Source organism: Xyrauchen texanus, chromosome 42 (genome assembly GCF_025860055.1).
Source record: "Xyrauchen texanus isolate HMW12.3.18 chromosome 42, RBS_HiC_50CHRs, whole genome shotgun sequence".
Taxonomy (NCBI): domain Eukaryota; kingdom Metazoa; phylum Chordata; class Actinopteri; order Cypriniformes; family Catostomidae; genus Xyrauchen; species Xyrauchen texanus.
In genome coordinates, this window is record NC_068317.1 from 20005980 (window position 1) to 20029196 (window position 23217).

Here is a 23217-nt window from a genome sequence, read left to right on the forward strand (position 1 = left end):
TATATTGGATATTCAACAATTTACTTTTGGTTACCTTTTTGTTGTTTCTCTCTTTTTTTTTTTTTACTTACATCATAAGCAAAAATATCTCATAAAGAGCAGTCCAGGTAGAGAATCCCTTAACCTCTTTTTCCTACACTGTATCATCAGTCATTCTGGATGATACTGTTGCATTCGTGTCCCTGCAGAGCTAAGTCTGCACTTAATGTCATCAAGAGTCTACAACTGCAGTATCTCACAACTCTCCAGGAGAGTATCTCTACTTTATTTACAGGTTTTATGTATCACAGAGAGGAAGAATTATCAGTGCATGTCCTGTCCAATGCTGAGTTTTTCATTCAAGAACCTAAGAGCATCAAATTACGATGCGTTCAGTGAAAAACTAGGTTTAAGACACACTCCTGTAAATGAGGAGCAATAGCTATAGGTAGCTCATGCCTCCTAAGGTATGTATAGCTATAAATTGTGAAGTTTGGAACTAGTTCATACCACTAAACTAATGTTCATGTTGATGGAATGAGGGAATCTTTACAAGGTGACCACATCCTGAACAAGATATTCATGATTTTCCATGTCCTTAAGCACAGTTTCATCCTCTATGACGACATACCACAATATACATCATTGTTCTGCGGTGTAGATGTTAAGTTAGACTGTTATGGATGACTCGTCCTGGCATACTGATGCACGGTGAGTCTTGGGGCTACAGCGAGTCAGCATGGAGATCTGTGTGCTGAAATTGTTGCCGTTGCTGCCCATGGATGGGTGCTGGTACTTGGTGTCAGGACCAAGAAACCTTTCGAGGTGCCATCGCCTCCATTTTCTCTTGATCTCAGCTTGGACCTGTGAAACAGACAAAATAGTTTGTTGTTTTCTAAAAGGTCCTACTACTGTTATTAACTGGTTAGGTCATTCAACAATGAAAATTCTGTCCTTATTTACTTACCCTCATATTTTTTCCAGCCCATTGAAAAAAGGAAAAATTCTACAGAATGTTGACGCTGCTCTTTTTCCATGCAATGCAGTCGGGACTGTGGCTTTGAGTATCTAACATTGTGCCTAACATCTCCTGTTTTCCACGAAAGAAAATCATATGGGTTTGGAAAACCATGAGGGTCAGTGAATGACAGAATTTTATTTTTTTTTTTGTGAACTCTCCGTTTATATTACCTTATAAACTCTTAACCCGAAAATGCACACCTTTATATTGGTAGGCCTCTGTATGTTGTAAGTCTGTTTTTTTTTTTTAATCTTTACTATTCAGCTGACATCACCAAACTCTCTTATTTTTCAACCTCTTCCCTCCAACTATGTGTTATTGATATTACTTCTCATAATCCAATAAAATATTGACGGCTAAAATAAAGTTCTGCCCTAAAAAAAAATTCTTAAGTCACATTATGAAGGTGAAATGGATTGTGAATGCTTTTTCTTAGTCTTAAAATGTAGTAATTCATACAAAATCAGTATGGAATGCTTGTTCAACATCTTGCAATAGCTCATCTTGCATCTATGCCTGATATATGGATTTAGAGTTAGCTTTTTTTTAAGCTAAACTTCAAGCATGTTGCGCAAAAACATCAAATTATGAGAATGGACCTGGCACAAAGCCAGCGTCCATGGCTCTTTTATTTAATCTGTACTAGCTAGGGGCATAGAGATGCTCTGAACATCAATGCATATATCAAAGTAATAGGCCACCCAGTATGTCTGGAGCTATTTACAGCCTGTGTGTGAACTAGCAGAATCTAAGCCAATTACAGGCTTCCTTGGTTTTAGCTTTAGTTAAATTGAATGAAACATAAATATAGGAACTGCCTTATGGTAAAGTATGTGGTCTGAAGTTTTCTGTTTGATAACCAAAACAAGATCAATTGTGGGTGCACCGGGTCTGTCTGTCTGTCTATCCATGCATCCATCCAGAATTTGACTTACCTCTCCATTCAGGAAACAGTACAGTACAGCAACCACAAACCCCTGGTAAACAAAGTAAAAGTATTTAATTTAGAATTAGTCTATATTTAAAATTATGATTATGGATTTCTTGTTAGGAAGTATCAATAGCCAATTAGTAAAAGGCCAAACATTTAAACAATTTATAAAAATGGTGCAATGATATTATGTTGTAATTTATTGTAGCACAGCGAGTACAGGCAGTGCATATGGTCTGTCTATGCTTAGTTGTGTACAATGTGTGCAGCTGACCCAAGTTCGAATTAGTTATTTTTATTTTCTTTGCACCTAATAGGCATAACTGAAAAATTTTTTATTAAAGGAATATTATGGGTTCAATACAAGTTAAGCTCAATCGACAGCATTTGTGGCATAATAAATAATAATAACAAAATTACTTCTTTTAAAAAAAAGCAAAAATCTAAATTACAGTGAGGCACATGCAATGCAAGTAAATAAGGCCATTTTGGAGGGTTTAAATGCAGAAATGTGAAGCTTATAATTTTTTAAAAGCACTTACATTAATTCTTCTGTTAAAATGTGTGTATTATTTGACCTGTGAAATTTTTAAATCTTTGTTTTTACGGTAATTTAAGGGTTTTAGTTAAAGGGTTTTGCTGTTCCGTTTCCATGGCAACATTGTAAAATTGGATATAACTTGACAGAGAAAAGATTAGTTAGTGATTTTATCACCCTAAATTCATTTTAACACACTTTTTGTTTACGTCTTTGTGGCAGGGTGGACGGCAGGCTAGACTGTCCGTAAACTATATCTCTCTCCTGCACAATCCTCCGCAGTCGGCCTTTATCCCTCTCGGAGGCTTAATTAGCCTGATAAGGGACCGGGTGTGTATAATCACAATCCGGCTCCACCCTCCGCAATGTTACGTTTTGAGTATTTTAACGTTTACAGATTTGTCCATTTATTTCAATTGAAAGTGCCTCACTGTAACCTAGATTTTTGCTTTTCTTTAAAGAGAAGACATTATTTTTGTTTGAAAATTATTACGTTTGTCTTTTCTTTTTTCTCCTCCCAATTTCTCCCCAATTTTGGCACGCCCAATTCCCAAAGTGCTCTAAATCTTCATGGCGGCATACTGACTCGCCTCAATCCTGGTGGTGGAGGGCAAATCTCAGTTTAGTGAACCACATTATAGTGTCCACGAGGAGGTAAACCCAATGGGACTCTACCCACCCTAGCAACTGGGTCAACTGGTTGCTTAGGAAGCCTGACTTAGGAAGACTTAGGAAGCCGAACTTGCGACTCCAGGTGTGGTAGTCAGCATCTTTACTTGCTGAGATACCCAGGCCCCCCCAAGTCTAATTTTTAACAAAAAAATCATTTTTATTTAATTTTGTGGAGAAATGTTCCTCAATTAAATAGTAAATTGTATGTTTGTTTTTCTTTTTTGAGTCTAATTATGATATATGAGAAGAAAAAATTAAAATAATGCAAAATAGCTAAAAGTGTGTAAGACAGACACTCTCTATATTCAGGTATGCAATAGAGATATCGTTTGACTTTAAGAAAGCCCTTGAGCAGTTCTACCAGACATCATTACACTTCTTACGGTCTGAACAACAGTCCTGAGATTTGCCTGACAATATTTCCACTGCACATGCTAGCTCGGTGCACTTGTGGATATCAGGATCCTATTTTTTGTTTTAAAAGCTAGAATGATTAAATGCAGTGACGTACCTGAAATGACCCAAGAATGAGGTCAAACACAAGCCTTAGCTCTGTTTTTATGTTCTCTGGAATAAAAGCAAATATGATGAAGTTTATCCCAAAGAGTGGAATCAACAACAGAGTGGACTTTGCCAATCTCCTAGAGGAAGAAAAAACACAAAACAAATAGCTTTAATGGGATACTTTTCTGTCATTCATACACACAGCGTGATCAGGGCTGAGCTTTCTGTAAAAGAATGACGTTATTACCAGGTAATATGGAAAAAGCATCTAACTGGAATAACAACATCAGAGATGCTGGGTAGAAAATTGCAGGTGCTTAAGAAATTAGACTGGTTTTGTGAGAGCAGCACTGGAGAGAGCTACTTAAGGACAAAGGACATTAAATCATCCGAACAGGGGCGGAGAGAACCAGTGACATTTTAGATGATGAGATTGCAGTGCAGTGGGCTCTCACTTGCTGCTGGAGACCAGCTAAAATGTCCTCTAATTTTATCCCTGCCTTATGAATTAAATAAGCTAAAATGTTTCTCATGTACCCCTTGAGAATGTTCTGTCCAAGAGCTTGTCCACTCGGCATCCACAGAGTTCCATACAAACAGAGAAAATGAATGAAGAAAATATACTATTCCAGCTATTTCCAGTTGTGGAAAATGGTTTTCCATCTGTCTTTACCCTGCTGAAAGATCAGAATAGCTGGTCTCCAGCATATTTTGTGTTTTAGATGCTGGTCCACAGCATGGGACGATGAGTAGGGGATGGCAGGTGTAATTAGATTATAATTTTTTTTTGGCTTTTGCTCATTTATTCAGAAATTGTGTAGCCTGAAGTTTTAAAGTGCCTCAAACGTCTTTGACAAGTTAGCTGTCATTACCCCTGTTAGGGTTGCTCCGATACAAAAACATTGGCTTCGGTACGATACCAGCCCTGGTACCTCAGTATTGATAGTAACTCGATACTTGGGCAACAAATTCCATGTTAAAGGTTTTAAATGTTATGATCAACTTTTGTTCAATCAAATACATACTGTACAGCTTTAATTCAACTAAAATGATATAATAATTTTCAACAATCTATCTATCTATCTATCTATCTATCTATCTATCTATCTATCTATCTATCTATCTATCTATCTATCTATCTATCTATCATTTTTTGTAAAACACAAACAAAAAAGATGCACAACAAAGCTTTACAGTATTTGACAACATAAAATGAAAACAATCTGATTAACTGAGGCAAAAGGCTTCCATGGCTAGATCACAACATGCTGATATTCAGCACATTTACTTTTGTGATATTACTTAATACTAATAATTTAATAATTTAATATTAGATTGTTGTTATTATGAGTATTATTTATTTATTAGTTATTATGAATACTTTGAATATTATACTTTTATACAGTCATATTTTTCAGTCGAAAGGTCTTCAATTTCACAAATCCGGTTGAATAAAGCTCTTAATGCAGCAGGACTTTTATTTTGAAAGACATTTGACATTTTATTTATATCAAGCTTCCCGTGACTCGCAAGCTGAAATCTCTAAGCTGCAACTGTGAAAACGGTAATTTAAGAGTTCTGATTATACACTAAACACACTGCTCTGCGGCTCTGCAGATGGATACTATTGGACACACTGCATGAAAGCATTAGAAGTATGTTGCGTTTGTGTGCCACCTGGTTGTCTGTGTGTGTGAAGGGGAAGACAGAGCAGGACGGCACCTCTCATTCGTTCTGTGGCACGCATGCGACTGTACATTATTTCATTAATTAACTTCCTTATTTAATGATCACACTTGGCCATAACAAGACTTTCTTTTATAATTTTCAAATGTTTTTTTATTTAATTTCAAGAGTCTCACATTACATTACATTTAGCTAATGGCAGCATACTTTAATATGGTACCGAAAAGAACAACAAGATGATATCATACCATTTTAAATTGTTTTGATTCACGATATTTCATTAGTACCAGTATACTTCGCAACCCTAACCCCTGTCAATTAAATTTATAAAACAATTAAGTCAGATACATTTAAACTAGAAATACATGACGACAGAGATATAATGTGAACAATTACAGTATATAATATTAGCAGTGCTGGGTAGTAACGGATTAGATGTAATCTAGATTACATAGTTAGATTACAAAAATCAAGTACATGCAATTCAGTTATTAAATTACAATTACTTTTGAATTACATGAATACATATTAATCAGGCAAACAATGTAAATGATACATAATATATTGATTGCCCTAATTATTATTTTTATCATGAGGTGATCAATCTATAAATATACTTGTCTTGCCTTTTTTTAAATATTGAACATTTTTAATTCTAAATTAGACCTTCAATAATTAAATTATTATTGAATAATTTGAATGACACCAAAAAAAAAAAACAAATCTGCCATCTTGGCTGAAAACTACACAAAAAAATCATACAATGTCTCATATTTTGATTCATTATTTAATTCTTAAATGCATTTAAGCAACATTATGTCAAAATAGCATAGATTATCCTACTCAAATTTATGTGACATCAAATAAATAACAGTTCATTAATAATCAGTTTAGATTATTAACTTAAAACGTTATTCAAGATATGAATTTACTGATGGCAGTTTTTGGCATGTAATTGGAACCAGTACCGGATTGCAATTCTGTAGTAATCTACCTAAGCACTGAATGTTAGTCAATATACAAAATTGCGAACAATGTTTAATCTGATTAGTTACTGTAATCAAATTACTTTAAAAGTAAAATAAGTAGTGTAACATATTACATTTGAAATTCTAGTAATCCAATTACAGTTACTAACTTTCAAATAAGTTAATTACATTTAAGCACATTACTTGGGATACACATTTCTAAAATAGCCTTATTTATGTAGAATTTAAAATATTATTTATGTTCATATGTACGTCTCTTTGCATTTCTGTGACAGCTGAAAGGCCTATGCCCCCTAATAGCTAATTTCAAGAGAGACATGTGTGGTGATACGTGTATGACTTGCATGCAACAATGAACAAGAAGGGGAACAGAAAAAGAAAAAACAACTTTTCTGTGAAAGTCTAGCTTTTGATAAATGCAAGAACATATTGTGCATTGGGCAGAATGCACTGAATAAACTTGAATGCAAAAGCCTGTGAATGGAGGTTACAAATACTTACGAATACTGATTTGATTCATTTCTCCCAATGTCAGGACAGTTGATCTTCTGCCGCAGTATCCGAATAATACAAATGAACAGGATGAAGTTCATCTGTTGTTGGAATAAAAACACAAAACAACTGGTGCTGGTTTCCTCTTACAGCTCAATGTCATAATAAAGCATAGATTACAGAAATCATAGAGGGCTCATAAGGAAAATAGACCCAAAACAGATGGTTTATTACCACTGTCTTTGAGACAGCAGCGCCTGACATCTATTAGCAAAGGCACAGAACATAAATACATCTTAAAGCCGGCAGTGAGGCAGACAATAATAACTCAAAGTAGACAGGACTGACCATGTTACAACTGTGTACATTCTGACTAAGAAAAAAAGCAGTAACTGTGAAATAAGCAAATAAACTTTTTCTGTTGGCTTTCTAAAAACAAGATGTGCATCAGTACCCCAGCCTACTATAGCGATTCCAGACACCATAAAATCTGCATAAACATTTGATTTGGGTGACAGTTTACCCACTCTTGGTCATGTTTTTACCCACTCTCACTCTTTCCCCTTAAATCTGTCAAAAGAAAAGCTCAGAACTGCTTGAAAGAGTGTTTTTCACACCGTTCAGCCAATATTGATATTTCATTTATAATCCCTGGAGGGATATCTTCAGTATGAGGCTTCTGGAGGCTTCTATAGTATGTAACCTAAAAACTCAGCACTAAGGCAAATTCGTGTTACGTGACTGTTGGAATAGGTGCAAAGCAGACTATTGCGTGTTAGAGGCACCTGTACCGAGTGCACGTAGCCCTCCCAATGCCCCCTCAAAGAGTTTTGCATGCCCACCTTAGGTTTCCCGCACCCCTGAGGGGAAATATGTGTTACATGCTAGCATGGGAGCAAGCCCAGCAGCCGCGGCCTTCTCTCTCACTATGTCTCTCACATAGGACGTAAAGTGGCTGGGGCCCAACTTAAGTCGGGGAAGGCAATCTTTCCCCGGGGGAGCAGGAGAGCATATCGGGAGCAGCAGGTGTCCCGAGGCTAGGGTGCTGAGAGAAGACTGGCAGGGGGCAGCTTAGAGACTGAGGAAGAGGCCTAAGGAGGTGTCTTCAGAACTTGTCAGGGCCGGCGTGCCGGGCGCTGAGGCGAGACCGGAGGAAAGGTAGCTGTCCAGCCCGCAAATTTCCTATTCTTTCAGGAGGGGAAGACCCTGCAGAGGCCACACCCTGCCCAGTCCATGGGGAGGTAATGTGTGGCACATACACCACGAGGGTTGTGAAGCCGGATGTGGGATACGGCGCGGTGGTAGGTCCAGCCAAAACGAAGGGGGACTCTACAGTCACTAGGCCGAGGCAGCAGGGCTGCCCGAGGGAAACGCGGGTCCGCCGACAGGGGGACCGTACCCCGTAAAATACATCATGGGGAGTTAGCCTGAATAGAGAACTATGCCCGTGGAGCCCGACCCCAGTACAGAGCCCTGTGATTGTATTGGGTCTAGCCGCGAGTTGCTCTGCTGAATTCGCGGGCCAGAAGGCTAGGGAGGAAAAACATCCAGGCAGCGACACTCAGTGGCTGACCTGGGACAGAAGGCGCACTGGATCACTTTGGTGAAGGGCGCAAGGTGCAAGCGGAACACCCGGTCAGTTGTGCCGCATATCGCCTTCATCGCCAGCTGGGTCGTCCTCAATCCCGTGGGAAGAAGGAGCGACACGGGGAGTGGCTGAAGTGGCATTCACCTTCAAGAAGGAGAGCCGCGACCGCAGCATTGCCATGGTCATGTTCTCGCAGTGAGAATATGAACCATCCACGAACGCCGCCTCAGTGTGATCGCTACCCAGGCACACGAGGCAGCATCTGTGGCTGTCATTCTTGGAGAGAACAGACGCATCCAGGAACAGACGCATCCTAAAAAGGACATTCAACGACGCTGTGTATTGCTCTTTTTGTGAGTGGAAAACTCAGACTCTTTTAGAGAGAATATAGCTCTTTTAGGAGGAGAACACTCTTTTACAGCAGAAAGAAGCACTGTCGAAGTGCCCAGGGGCGTAAACTGCACAGCGTGCAGAGAGAGAAACGGCAGCTGGAAATACGCCGTATGGATCCAACAGCAACGCTTCTCGCTGGTAGATGTGAGTGGAATAGGAGTGAAATTCAGCTGTTTGCTGCACAACCATTCGGCTCTGAAGAAAAATTCTGACTGGCATTCGCTGACCCACTTCCCTTTATACTCGTATGTCTGGGGCGGAGCAAGCAAAATCTGTCTGCCAACTTGACATTGGCCTTTTCTCAGGTTCAGAGGTACGATTGGGTGTCCGAGAAGACCCCTTGTGTCACTTCCTTCGACACAACGTCGAGAGAGTGACAGAAGGGGAACAAAGCCAACCTGAGTAACCACAAAATACAGGTTTTTTTTAGTGAAGCAAAAAAGTTATCCAACACTTATATCACCCATGTGAAAAACTAACTGCCCCTTTAAACTTAATAGCTGGTTGTGTCGCCTTTAGCAGCAGCAAATGCAACCAAATGCTTCCAATAACTGGATATCAGCCTTTCACAACGCTGTGGTGGAATTTTGGCCTACTCTTCTTTGCAGAACTGCTTTAGTTCAGGCACATTGCCAGGATTTCGAGCTTGAATTGCTCATGTAAGGTCCTGCCACAGCATCTCAATTGTGTTCAAGTCAGTACTTTGACTAGGCCACTCCAAAAATTTTATTTAGCTTTTTTTGAGCCATTCAGAGTTGGACTTACTCATATGCTTTGGATCATTGTTTTGCTTCATAATCAAGCTGCGCTTCAGCTTCAACTTACAGAATGATGATCGGATGTTTTCCTTTAGGATTTTTTGGTAGAGAGCAGAATTCATGTTGCCCTCAATTATTGCAAGTCGCCCTGGCCCTAAAGCAGCAAAGCATCCCCACACCATCACACTAGCACATGCTTGACCGTAGGTATGATGTGGAATTCTGTGTTTGATTTACACCAGATGTAACAGGACCCCAGTCTTCCAAACAGTTCCACTTTCAACTCATCAGTCCACAGAACATTCTCCCAAAAGTTTTGAGGATCGTCAAGGTGTGTTTTGGCAAAATACATACGACCCTAAGTGTTCTTCTAGGTTAGCAGTGTTTTGCACCTCACCACTCTTCCATGGATGACAGTTTTGGCCAGTGTCTTTCTGATAGTAGAGTCATGCACAGTTACATTTATTGATGCAAGAGAGGCTTGCAGTTCCTTGGATGTTGTCCTTGGCTTTTTGCAACTTCTTGGATGAGTTGTTGCTGGGCTCTTAGGAGGAAATGGTCGGCCACTTCTGGGAAGGTTCACTACTGTTCCAAGTTTTCTGCATTTGGAGATAATGGCTCTCACTATACTTCTTTTGAGTCCCAGAGTTGAAATAGCTTTGTAACCCTCCCTAGACTGATGTACAGTACTATGCAAAAGTTTTAGGCACTTGTGAAAAATGTTGCATAGTGAGGATGTCTTAAAAAATAACAACATAAATAGTTTTCATTTATCACTTAATGTCATACAAAGTCCAGTAAACATAAAAATCTAAAAGCTAAATCAATATTCGGAGTGACAACCTTTGCCTTTAAAACCGCACCAATTCTCCTAAATTCTCCTTGGTTGTTGGCAGCTACTTGGAGAATTCAACACATTTCTTCTATCTATTTAGGCTGTCTCAATTACTTCTGTCTCTTTATGAGATCTCAGACTGACACGAAGTTCAGGGGCTTTGTGGGGGCCATGACATCTGTTGCAGAGCTCCCTGTTCTTCTATTCTAATCTTTTCTATTTGCAAAAGTAAACTTTTGAAAGTCTAACATTTATATTTCCTATTGATGCGCTCAAGCTGAAGATATAAATAACCATCTTAAGACAAATGCTTTTGTGAAACTTTTGCACAGTACTGTATTTCAATCACCCTTTTCCTCATCATTTCTGGAATTTCGTTCAACCTCTGCATTGTCATGTTTATTCTGTTGGTTCATGTTTTAATGTCTTTTATTTTGAAAACTTTGTTCCTGTTGTCATGTCATGTGATTTCCTGTTCCCTCATGTGATCTTGTCATGTGGTTTGTTTTCATTGATCCATTGTTTGATTACTAGTTTGTCATTGGTTTAGTTTAATAGTCTTGTGATCTTGTTTATAGTTCTGTCTGTTCATTGGTTGTTTTGTTACCCATGTTTGTGTATTTAAGCCCTCATGTTTTCCATTGTCTCTTGTGTGGTATTGTGAATGTAACTTTGTTGTTTTGTTCTAGTCTAGTCTAGTCTAGTCTAGTCTAGTCTAGTCTAGTCTAGTCGAGCCCAAGCCCAAGCCCAAGCCCCAAAACAAGTTTTGTTTATGTTTTGTTCACCTTTAATATTATGGTTATAGGTTTCCACGTTTGTTAAATAAAACTGCACTTGGGTTCATCTTCACACCATCGTCTCTTCATCTGCCTGTCATTTCGTGTTGCCAACTTCGTTACAGGCATAGTGTGCTACTGGGTGAGACCTTTTAGCCAACTTCATGCTGCTGAAAAAGCAATATTTAGGTGTTGATTTGAATGAATAGGGTTGGCAGTAATCATGCCTGGGTGTGTGTAGTCCATCTGAATGCCTTTATGAATGCAGTTTGATAGATTTGGGGATTTAGTAACTTATTCACACGGGACCAGTTGGTATTGGATAACTTTTGCTTCAATAAATAATTATAATTTAAAAACTGTATTTCGTGTTTCAGAATTTCTCTGAAAAAAAATAAATATATATTTTGTATATAAATATATATTTATATATATACAGCTCAGTTACACTCAGGCTGGGCAACTGAGCGTCAGCTAATCTCCTTGGTGACCATGAGTGACACAACAGACATAATGTGAAATAGCAGCTTTCTCTAATCATATTAATGCTGATATGTCAGATACTCTAGGAGAGAAAGGGCATCTCACCAGAATTGAGCCTAAAATCGGGGTCTTGATAATCCACCAGAATGGGTCGGAATTCTCAATTATATCCCAGCATCTGTACAAAAAAAAACAAAAGTATAAAAATGCCATGTATACATTAATGTTGGGAAAGGCCAAGTATTTTATATTTTACTAATAATGTAATGTAATGTAATACATTATATAAGATGAAACTAGGAGGACTTATCCTACCCGACATCATTGATGTAAGCCTTGGCAAAGCTCCAAGCCATGATGAAGATCATTGGGCCTCCTGTAGAGAGGTGAAATGAGAGTGTATTTAATAAGTGGCTGACATAAAGTTTCCACTTTACATGGATCACTGACATAATGATTATGTCAAAGGTTAACATAAGGATCAATAAGGAGTATATGCTTTTTTCATATAGGGATTTTCCTATGGGTGTTTACTAAAAAGTGATTTTTCAAATGAGAAAGGTCTGTGATTAATATCACTAGTAGCCACTGTGTAACAAGTATAAAATATAAGTTGCTGAATAAGGACTAGGCTACAACTACCACAAGGTTGTGTGCTAGGCGAATCGGAAAACTGGAATCTAGACAGATTTTTTTGGTGGACTATCCCTTTCGCCACATACATTATTAAACTCATAAATCGAAAACTGTTTTCAAAAAACACAAAGGAAATTCCTGAGGGAATCCATGTCAAATTACCCTTCCACATTACACTACAAATTGACGTCATGAGTAGCTATACACTATGACACCTACCCCAACCTATCAGAATGTACCACCAGAAGTACTTCCTCTCTGAGAAGAAGGAGACGGCCAATAGAGTATGAAGATAGAGACCTTCCACTAGGAGCCAGAAGAAGCTGGCCATAATGCAATACTGGAAGAAGACAATCACAGCTTTGCAGCCAACCTGAAAATCAGTCAAAGAAATAGAGCAAATGACAGTGACTTTGAAGACGTCATTCACACCATTGAGCGCTCATTTTTTAGAAGATAAGGGCTCCTGACATTTACAACAATGATAACAGCAAATTACAGAATGCCCTCTGCAGCAGCGAGACTATATGCAATGTTGTTCACAAAGATAAAAAATATGTTTTGTGAGTCCCACCAAAAACTATAAATAGGGCAAGTGTGAGATACACAGAAATTAAGATACAATTTCAATTATCTACAAGAGTGATATTTTCAGTGATCTCATTCTGAACAAATCAGTTCTTCATTTAATAATTCCCAAATGATTTACTAGCTACATCTTACATATCTTGAGTACTACAATTGTGTGCTAAACCTTATTAGGCAAGACATATTTCTCATTCATGTTTTGGGAGTTGTTAAGTGGTCAAGTCAACCTTTATTTATAGAGCACATTTAAAAACAACAGAAGTTGACCCAAAGTGCTTTACAGATCAAACAAACAAAATGACAGTTATATAAAAACAGATTGATTTAAAGTTAAATATAAGACATAATACAATATATAAAAACATTTAAATACAACATAATGTATTTATCCATTTCAAACTATTCAATGTATTCAAAAGCTACAGAGTAAAAATATGTTTTTAAAGAAGATTTAAAAATGGCTAGAATATTCCAGAGACACTTAGATCAATAGCGCCAATTGCGCTATTAACTCTAGGCAGTTGATGTGCCAACCCAGCCGGGGCCCCATCCTGGAGCCAGCGGCTGCGTGCATGTTACAAACACTCTTTGGAGGCGTCTGAGGTGACTAGAACGTGTCGGGACACCTGCTGTAGGGGGACTCCTGTACGCAGAAAATAGAGGTCTGTCCAGGGGTTGAAAATCTGGTGGCAGAAGGGGTGATTAACACCTGTTGTGTACCGTGGCGCCATGCCCATCTCGGGACTCGAGTCTGGAGCAAGTTCTGAAGTGGTCTCAAATGCATCAACCCCAGTGGTGCGACCACCACAGAGGATGCCATATGCCCCAGGAGCCTCTGGAATTGTTTTAGAGGAACCGCTGTGCCTGGCTTGAACAAGGTGAGGCATTTCAGCACCGACTGCATGCGCTCGTTGGTGAGGCGCACTGTCATTGAGACTGAGTCTAACTCCATGCCGAGAAAAGAGATGCTCTGAACTGGGGTGAGCTTGCTCTTTTCCCAGTTGACCTGAAGCCCTAGACGGCTGAGGTGCCTGAGCACCTGGTCTCTGTGGGCGCACAGTAACTCTCGAGTGTAAGCTAGGATGAGCCAGTCGTCGAGCTAATTGAGTATGCGGATGCCCACTTCCCTTAGCTGGGCAAGGGCTGCCTCTGCAACCTTCGTGAAGATGCGAGGGGACAGGGACATGCCGAAGGTGAGGACCTTGTGCTGATACGCCTGGCCGTCGAACATGAACCATAGGAAGGGTCGGTGTCAAGGCAAGATAGAGACGTGGAAGTACACGTCCTTCAGGTCTAATGCTGCAAACCATTCTTGATGCTGGACGCAACTTAGAATGTGTCTTTGCATGAGCATTTTGAACTGAAGTTTGTGCAAGGCCCAGTTGAAAACTTGCAAGTCCAAGATCGGTCGTAAGCTGCCGCTTTTCTTGGGTACTATGAAGTAAGGGCTGTAGAAACCCTTCTTCATCTCGGCTGGAGGGACAGGCTCTATCGCGTCTTTGAGTAAAAGGGTCGCGATCTCCGCACACAGGGTGTTGGCGTCTTCGCTGTGCACCAAGGTAAAGCAGACACAGCCAAAAGAGGTTGGGGGCCTGGCGAACTGAATCGCGTAGCCGAGTCGGATGGTCCAGGCCAACCAGCGCGACGAGTTGGGAAGTGAGAGCCGTGCGAGGACAGGACAGTGAAGACAGACGCACGATTCCCTCCTTTTATACCCATATGTTCAGGGGAGGGACATGCAAATTCTGTCTGTCAAATTCTCATTGGCCTTTTCTCAAGTTCAGAGATGCATGAGGCTCTCAAGAGAGACCCCGCTTCATTCGACACAACGTCGAAGTGAGCGACAAACAGGGAACCACAGATGGAGATGGAGAGGGGCCTTCCCGAATTTTGTTTTTCTTAACATTCCGATGCCAATGTCTGAACATTCTTAACAATTAAAAGTACATTGCTCTTTGAAATGGTGTACTTGCATTATTATGCTAATATATTATCATTGTATCAGTGGCACAAACTGGTCTTAAAATGACAATAATATTGTTTATCTCAATTATTTCTGAGACAATATATCGTCCAACAAAAGTAGTTATTGTGACAGGCCTAAACGAGACTATGTTGTCTTTATTACACCTGTAAGATTTAGTCGATAAAGAGTGGGGAAAGTTATTTTATTTTATCTTTGCAGATTATTGTTGAGTTCAGTGTATGCTTTTCAGCAGGCAAAAGGTTGGGAACTCCTGATGTAAAGCACAGTACTTCAGAGGATCAGTAATAGGCTTGAACATAAAAGTAGCTGTTGTATTTGAGTAAAACTGGTGGGAGGTAGAGGAGTTCATTGAGGAAAGACAGTGAGACATGGCAGACTGCAGGAGGACTATAAACAAGTAGCTGTGACACAAAGACACTCCAATAAAAACAGACATTGGGTGCAGGAGGTGAAGATAAAACTGAAAAACAGAGCAGAGACACAGCATCACACTGAAAACGCAACACCCTCCTGCTCAAGTAATGATTTAATTAATAAAAAAACTCATTACCAAAGTTTTCTTTACTGTGTTGACCAATTTCCTATTGAGCAAGTTTGAGTCAGATATATTGAAAATATATTGACTTTTTTAATAATTTAGTTATGTCACAGACATGATCCATGATTTTCTACTTGCTATCCAGTTGCAAATGTCATTAAGGGTGGGGGAGGAGTGTGACGAGGAGGAGGGCGTGGCCGAGGCATGATGGAGCATAGCTGGTGCTGAATCAGCTGATCAGTGGGAGAACGAGATAAAGGAGTGGCCGGTGGCACTGGTTCGATAGAGAGACACACGCGGCCATGCCGCACGTTTGTTTATGTTGGTTTTAAGTTTGCCATTAAACTTTATGTTTACTGTTCAGCCGGTTCCCGCCTCCTACTTGCACATCCGTTATGTGCTACACCACTTCTTAAAATGAGAAAGAAAGAAAAAAACTATTATGCTGAAACCAGAAGAGGTAGCGCTCACAACTGTTTAAACACATTTAACGATCTGCAACCTTCATGTCAAAGAAACCACAAAAAACAGACACTCGGACACCAAAAAAAATTATTTACGCTGTAGGATCAGAGATGCATTCACACATCTAAAACTCAGTTCCTTTCTTCAACATGAGAGCACATGCCTTACAGGCAGAGGAAAATAATTGGGTGGATGAAGCAATCGACAGTTTAGACGGTAGAAGCCACTGAATGATGCTTTCTGCTTTTGGGTGAATAAAATGAGGCAGCGCAGGATGAATGGATCAGGCTCATAGTTCTAATGCGCACAAATCATCCGAAATTACTCTGAGAGCCATAGCCTCTTGAGGGCACACTCCCTGAAATAGAACGCTTTCGCAGCCTGTGCAACCTCACAAATATCTAACAAACACCTACCCCCTGTGCCAAACCTTTCAGCAGCCTTTTATCATGCATTTATTATGTATCATATATAAAACTGCAACTAATTTAGCTTTATAATGCTCTTTTATGGCAATCAGAAAGGCAAGAAACATTAAGAAAACGCCTTGACACATAACCTGACTGCGAATATTCAGCAATTCCACATTGGATTCATATTTTTCATGCAGACAAATGTATATTTAAAAAAGTGAAAGACACAGACAGGGTTTCTTTACTGTAATTGTATACACTGAGAGACCCCAGAATATCACATGTCACTTGTGTTATACTCTAACAGCTGGCTCACACCATACACTGTGATAAGAAGCCCCATGGTTTCATTTGAGCGGTTTAGGTTCTTTGTTAAGTTCCATCAAAAGCCATCCAGCAGCTGAGACATCTCTGAATCATTACTTTCAGATTTCCAATCATGATTACCAAGACAAGGTTTATAGATCCAGATTCTGAATATTGTGCCTTCTCTAAAATTTGTGTCTTCTTTTAGAATACCCTGCTAAAAAGACTATTATACCTGCCTTCATTTCCATGCTGCTGATTATCCATGTTGGTTTAGTGCTAGTCTAGATGGTAAACCAGCAAAATTTACATGGTGAGACTGGTCAACCAGCATGGTCAAATAAAAATTGTGTACGTTTAATTTAGTTATTTGTTACTGTTACTCCTGCTTTCCATGAGAAGGCCGGCTAAGACCAGCATGAATTTTCAGGCTGATTTATAATAGTTATAGCTAGTCTGGCTGGTTGATCACACTGATCTTTCCAGTGAAGCTGATTTACCAAGGAAGCTTTACTGTTTAAGCTAGTTACAGTAATACACCTGGTGGGACACCAGCATACCGGCATCCAAAACACACAAAAAAAAGCTAGCACATAAAAAAACAATGGTGTTATTGTTTGAAAAATTACAATGTATCACATCTTGTAATTTTATAATATTGAATGCTGTGACAATAAAATCTTTGAAAGCGAGTTCTTACAGGGCAACAACAATAATAGTGGGAGTAAACGCAATCCAGAATTAATGGAAGGAGTTCTTTGCCATGCTAGTTCAAACAGAGTTCAACTTGAGCAGTGAATTCTGCACCATAAGAAGTGTGAAGTTATGCCTAAGGATGTTTGGCAGAAGACACAACAGTAGAGATGCCAAAAATACCTCTATTATAAAGCATTTTCAACAGACCATGAAACGTGTATGAAAAATTGTAAACCTGATGAGCTGGCATTGAACTGATTTTCAATTATTATTAGCCCTGCTAGATGAAAACAGTGGTGCATTTTAGAAAAGTCTTGAGTTTTAAAAAAAAATGAAATTCAAATCCTGTGTGCATGTCACATGGTTTACAATTTGAAATTAGGCAAGGGACTCAAATGGGATTCGAACACAGTGTCCTCTTGAACTTACAGATCCAGTGGAGCAGTTGTCAGACTCCTGAATCACATCATACAGGACCACATCTTTGACGAAGACAGCAATGGCCTTCAAGATGAAGGACACAAACAGGTGTATGTGGATGTAGTTTCGTGTGCAGTGTAGTTTCCTGAGGGAATACAAGGAATTAAATCAACCACACAGACTGAATCTATAATATATTAAGATTGATTAAGAAATCCCTTGCCCCCTAATTATACTCTGTCCTTGGCACTAATAGTAGAAAAATTATAGACAGCTAATTATATTACAAATTAAATCATAATTGAGCTTTCTAGTCCATGTAAGGGGTTTGTTAAACAGATAATTCCCTGTGCAGCATTTCAGACACATCTAACAGAGATTATTTTATATGGAGATAACAACCTCTGTGGGTTGTAACAGTCAAAATGCATGTTACGACAGTAAGTCACGTTTGCAGATACCATATAAATGAGTGAGGCGAGCCATAAATTGACACCTACCTGTCGCAAAATCATCTGTGACTACTCTTATAAACATTCATTCATCATATTAAACTCCACACATAGTTCATTTCAAAAGCATTGTTTAGTGTAAAACTATGTTGAAGATTAGTTGAAAGGCAAAGTGATGAGCTGTTTCCTCACAAAATCAGTTTATTGAGCACACTGAAGCATCCCCTCCATAGGCATACATTAAAAAAGAATGGCCTCTTTTTTGCTATTGCTATAAGAACTATACAAGAATCCCGGCCAGACCTGCCTTATCCAGAGTTTGTAACTTAGGGAGGGAATCTGATATTCTAAAACATCCTGAACATCATGTCTTTAGTTTACTTTGCCCTTACCTGACACATGAAAATCAGCTGAAATTGTTTAAACACTGCAATCTTTCTGTGATCTAGTCCAGTTTAATGAAAAGAAGAACAGTCTAAAATGGTAGCCCTGTTCTCAAATACTGATCTCCAAATTTGTAATGTTATTCTGATGGTTATTGTTGTTGTCAATTAATAGTTTCATTCTCAACAGCTCATTGTGCACCTTACTTGGAGATTTGTTTTTCTAATAACAGATTGTAAACCAGGAGAAACTAGCTGGTACATTTGGGAAGATATATATGGAAACTAACATGGAATTAAACATTCTATGAATTAATATCATTAAATCAATAAATCACCAATCTTGATAACCAGTGATATCCATTTTCCCCAGTAATTTAGTTTGTTGGGGCTTCGTTCAGGAGTGGGTTTGATTATTAGCAATAATTAATAATTATCAAAGATAATTATTAATTATTAAAATTAATAGAACATTGATTAGAATCAACATTAGCTTATGAATCCTTCAAATCAACAATCATCAAAGATAACTATCCATTATCAAAATCAACAGAATATTAATAAGAATGAATATTGCCAGGGCACCACCCTGGAATCAGGGACTAATAACCAGACAGTATAGCAGTCTCAATATAGGATTGTTCTCTTAGGAAAGTCAACGTCCAGGGGAACATCGATATTTACAAGGGGAACAATGAAGGCTTGAATCTGATCAGAGACATCCCCTGCCAGCCCTTGGCACAGGTACATGCAGAACAATACCAAAACACTTATCTTTAAAGAATAACAAAGTTTAAGGATGCAGTAATATCAATTAATAATCAATACAATGCTGTCTATAAACGTCCGACTTCCAACTACAAACTAAACAGTAACAGTATTAGATATGGTAACAGATAAGCCTATAAAATATGAGAGGTGTGTGTGTGAGTGTGTGTGTGTGTGTGAGAGCGTGTATTTATCACTTTGTGGGGACCAAATGTCCCCATAAGGATAGTAAAACCCGAAATTTTTGACCTTGTGGGGACATTTTGTCGGTCCCCATGAGGAAAACAGCTTATAAATCATACTAAATTATGTTTTTTGAAAATGTAAAAATGCAGAATGTTTTCTGTGAGGGTTAGGTTTAGGGGTAGGGTTAGGTTTAGGGGATAGAATATAAAGTTTGTACAGTATAAAAACCATTATGTCTATGGAAAGTCCCCATAAAACATGGAAACACAACATGTGTGTGTGTGTGTGTGTGTGTGTGTGTGTGTGTGTGTGTGTGTGTGTGTGTGTGTGTGTGTGTGTGTGTGTGAGTGTGTGTGTGTGTGATGGGTGTGTTTGTGTGTGTGAGGAGAGGAGTGCACAATATGGTGGGCGTTGCTCGTGCCAATGGTCGTGGAGAGTGCGTCATGCAAGGTTTCCGGCCAGAGAATGTGGCCGCGAATGTGGGCGGAGAAACTGGTTAATGGCATCTGCCCTTTTAACATGTGTCTCCGCTGGTACGATAACTTAGGGACAAAGCTGGGCTCTATCGCCAAGTTATCGGTTCACTAAATGTGTGTGCAGGTATGTTTGTGAGGGGTGGTTATTACGAGAGAGAGAACAGGGTGACTGCAACGAAGCTAGTTTAGCAATCGTGGGAGAGACGGCCACCATTAGTTTTATCACTCAGAGACACGGTGAGCGGCTCATAATCGGTCCGTCGTGGTTGTTAGTTCTTTAATGGATAAACTCAGTGTGGAAATGCCCAAACAGCCCAGTGTGGTTGGACGACAACACAGCAAATCTGATTTGTGGTAACAGTAAGTTACAGTAATACCTTGAGTATTATTAGCAGCAATGAGCAGACTCTGCGGTACGTAAACTGTACATGCAATAACCTTGAGACAAAAGAATAACACACTATAATAATCTATCTCTGAACAGACATAAACCTCTTACATGAGTCATGTAAGGAAGTGGGTAGAATGTTTGTTCGTTCGTCGTTTGACTCTGACTCAAATCTCGGGTGATTTCCTTGCTCTGTTGGTGGGCGGTACGACTCAGTTAAGTCGACTTGGTTGAAGAAGGAAGAGAAATCTTTTTTCTTCACTTCTTCAGGCAAAAGGGTGAGACACGGATTGCTCAGTAGACTCCTTCAGATCCGTTAATGTGCTCGGTGGAACATGGAGAATCTCAGCTCATCCAACAAGATGGAGATTTTATGGCCAAAGTTAAGGTATGTACATTAATTCCTTGGGCAGCAAGGCTACACCTGGGAGCAGCAGGGCTGCAATTAGACATGGCGAATATTGTCGCCTAAGCAAGCTTAGGAATAATTTCTGGAGATTTTTACTCTTGATGACATCATGGTTGAGGGACGCGTTCTGTCGTGCATTTCATCCAATAGAAGTTGAGAGTTCGATCCCTCAGAATTTCACACCTAGGTGTAAAATGAGCAAGGCTGGAATCTGTAGCCTGTTTGGACTCCCTTTGTTTGATTTTGGTGCCATTTTTGTTTATCAGGCTTTGAGGGTTTCTTACAAGCCTCAGTCAGGCTTTATGACTGTGTGTAGGCCTGCCTTTGTCTCCTATCTGAGCACATGAGGCCAAACATGTTACAGTAGTTTTGCCTCTGTATTGCAAAGAGCGGCCCTTTTATTCCATATTTAAAAGAATCAAATAAAAAACTAAGAATAAGAATTTCATTCGTACATGTAGTTTGGCACCTATATTAATGTTTTATTAAAGTTGAAAATAGGTTTTATTAAAGGTAATATGATTTTTCTTCCATGTTGCAATACTTTTTCCGGTACCAGACCTCAAGTTAAGGCGGATAGACAACTATAGATAAGCTATTTGATTTGTATGTTGAAGTGTTCACACAATAATAACTTTTCTTATTGCAACTCTGCTTGGTACCACTAGTGGTGCAGATATTACACATCTTTAAATTATAGGATTTTTCTCAAGGTCATTTAAATATGTTGCAAATTGTAAGATTTTCATGTCTTGCAATTCTCCATAACTCACTATAACTTAAATAAATACTTTACCGGTAGTTAAAGGTCATATCCCAGTGTTTCCATTAACTTTTGCTCTCCTCTGCACGTATGATGTCTCTGGTCTGCTCATTCCACACAATGTGATCTGACACTGTCAGCATGAAAATATTAGCACAGGCCTATCCTGTGTCTTTCAGTGTCTGGCCATCTGAAGTCTCACCTAGACGTACCACAGACAGATTTGGACACTGCAATGAGTTTGATCTCAAACTAACAAACTTAAACTTTGTTCTTAAAGGAACCATTTACTTCACAGTTAATAATAGCACTTGGAAACACTTTTCTTCATAGTGTTAGCACTGAGTGAAGACAACTTTAGCTCTGCCTGTGATCTCAGATCTGAGTCATTCATTTTGGCACAAGAGCAAGTGTAACGTCAGGCAATAATAACCTGAGGTGTGATCTGGTCCTCAGCCCCTGTCAGTCAGTGAAAGCCTGCATCAAACTGAATTACTCTCAGTTAAGGCAGCTTAAGCCTGCAGCTCATGTGAAGATAGTGGTAATAGACTGGATTAGAACTGATTACATTGCTACAGAGTTGAACAGAGCTGTTCTACCATGCTGGTGACCCACATGGACCTCAGTGCAGATGGGAAAGACAGCATCTGGAGTGGTATGGTGTAGTGGTTAAATCTCAGGGCTGGTAATGACGAGCGGAACATGAACTATCAGCGTTATACCCTTGAGCAAGTTACTTAAAGGGATAGTTCAGCAAAAACGTTCTTCTGTCATCTTTAACTTAACCTCACATTGTTCCAAACCTGCAAGACATTCTTTTTTCAATGAAACACAATCTGAGAGGTTTTGAAGAATGTTCACGCTGCTCTTTTCCATAAATGACAGCCAAAAGGACAAAAAAGCACCGTGGAGCACCATAAAAGTAGCCCATTCGACTCATGCCCTATATTCCTAGTCTTTTGAAGCCATACTCTATGATAGCTTTGTGTAAGGAACATATTGAAATTTAAGTCGTAATTCATAGAAAATCATTCCTTGAACAGTTTGTCAGAAGAGTAGCTTGGACATACTGCTATAGAAAGTTGGGGGGGGGGATTCTAGTGATGCATTGCGATTCTTTATAAAATAATTCAGAATTGATTCTCAAAAGGATCAGAATCGATTCTGAGTTCAGTTAAAAATGCGGCAGCGCAGTGGCGCACGCCAAAGACCGATATAGAAACAGAGATGTGCGTTAAGTGCATACACTAAAGTCAGGCGCACAAACACGTCTGCAAACATGACCATTTGTGCTCAAATTATCCCGAAATTCTTTCACAAACCCACGCACACAGCAACGGGAGAGTTTAGTCATGATCACATACCAATAAACAACATGAACTATGAGCACGCACCTGTTATTACACTGATTTGCACACAACGGGGGAAAACACAGCAGCAAATAATGATGAGGCAGCTGCTCGTGAGATGTGTGTGATGTTAGAAAGACCATCTGTGTTCCATGGAAGAAAGAAAGTGAACAGTCTACTGACTACATTCCTACATACAGCAAAATTTACAGAAAAGGCAATTTTAATTGATCATGTCTTTGAGATGTAGCATCCAAAATAGATTTGTTTTAACGCCAATCAATCACATATAATCCAGCTAATCAAGATCTTTAGGTGCAGTCACACTAGACCTTGTGCTCCATTCACT

The 23217-nt window shown here is 39.3% G+C and overlaps 1 protein-coding gene across 1 annotated transcript in view; it reads right to left on the reverse strand.

Annotated features, from left to right (window-relative positions):
- Positions 1-218: 218 nt before the first annotated feature.
- Positions 219-23217, reverse strand: part of LOC127635220 (vasoactive intestinal polypeptide receptor-like) — a 116262-nt gene continuing 93263 nt past the window's right edge. The window contains exons 6-13 of the mRNA XM_052115103.1: positions 17704-17839; positions 12501-12654; positions 11961-12021; positions 11751-11823; positions 6822-6913; positions 3653-3782; positions 1936-1977; positions 219-843 (exon numbers count right to left, since the gene is read on the reverse strand). Of these exons, the coding sequence (XP_051971063.1) occupies positions 649-843; positions 1936-1977; positions 3653-3782; positions 6822-6913; positions 11751-11823; positions 11961-12021; positions 12501-12654; positions 17704-17839 (883 nt within the window). The 3' untranslated portion in view covers positions 219-648. The remainder of the gene's footprint in view (positions 844-1935; positions 1978-3652; positions 3783-6821; positions 6914-11750; positions 11824-11960; positions 12022-12500; positions 12655-17703; positions 17840-23217) is intronic.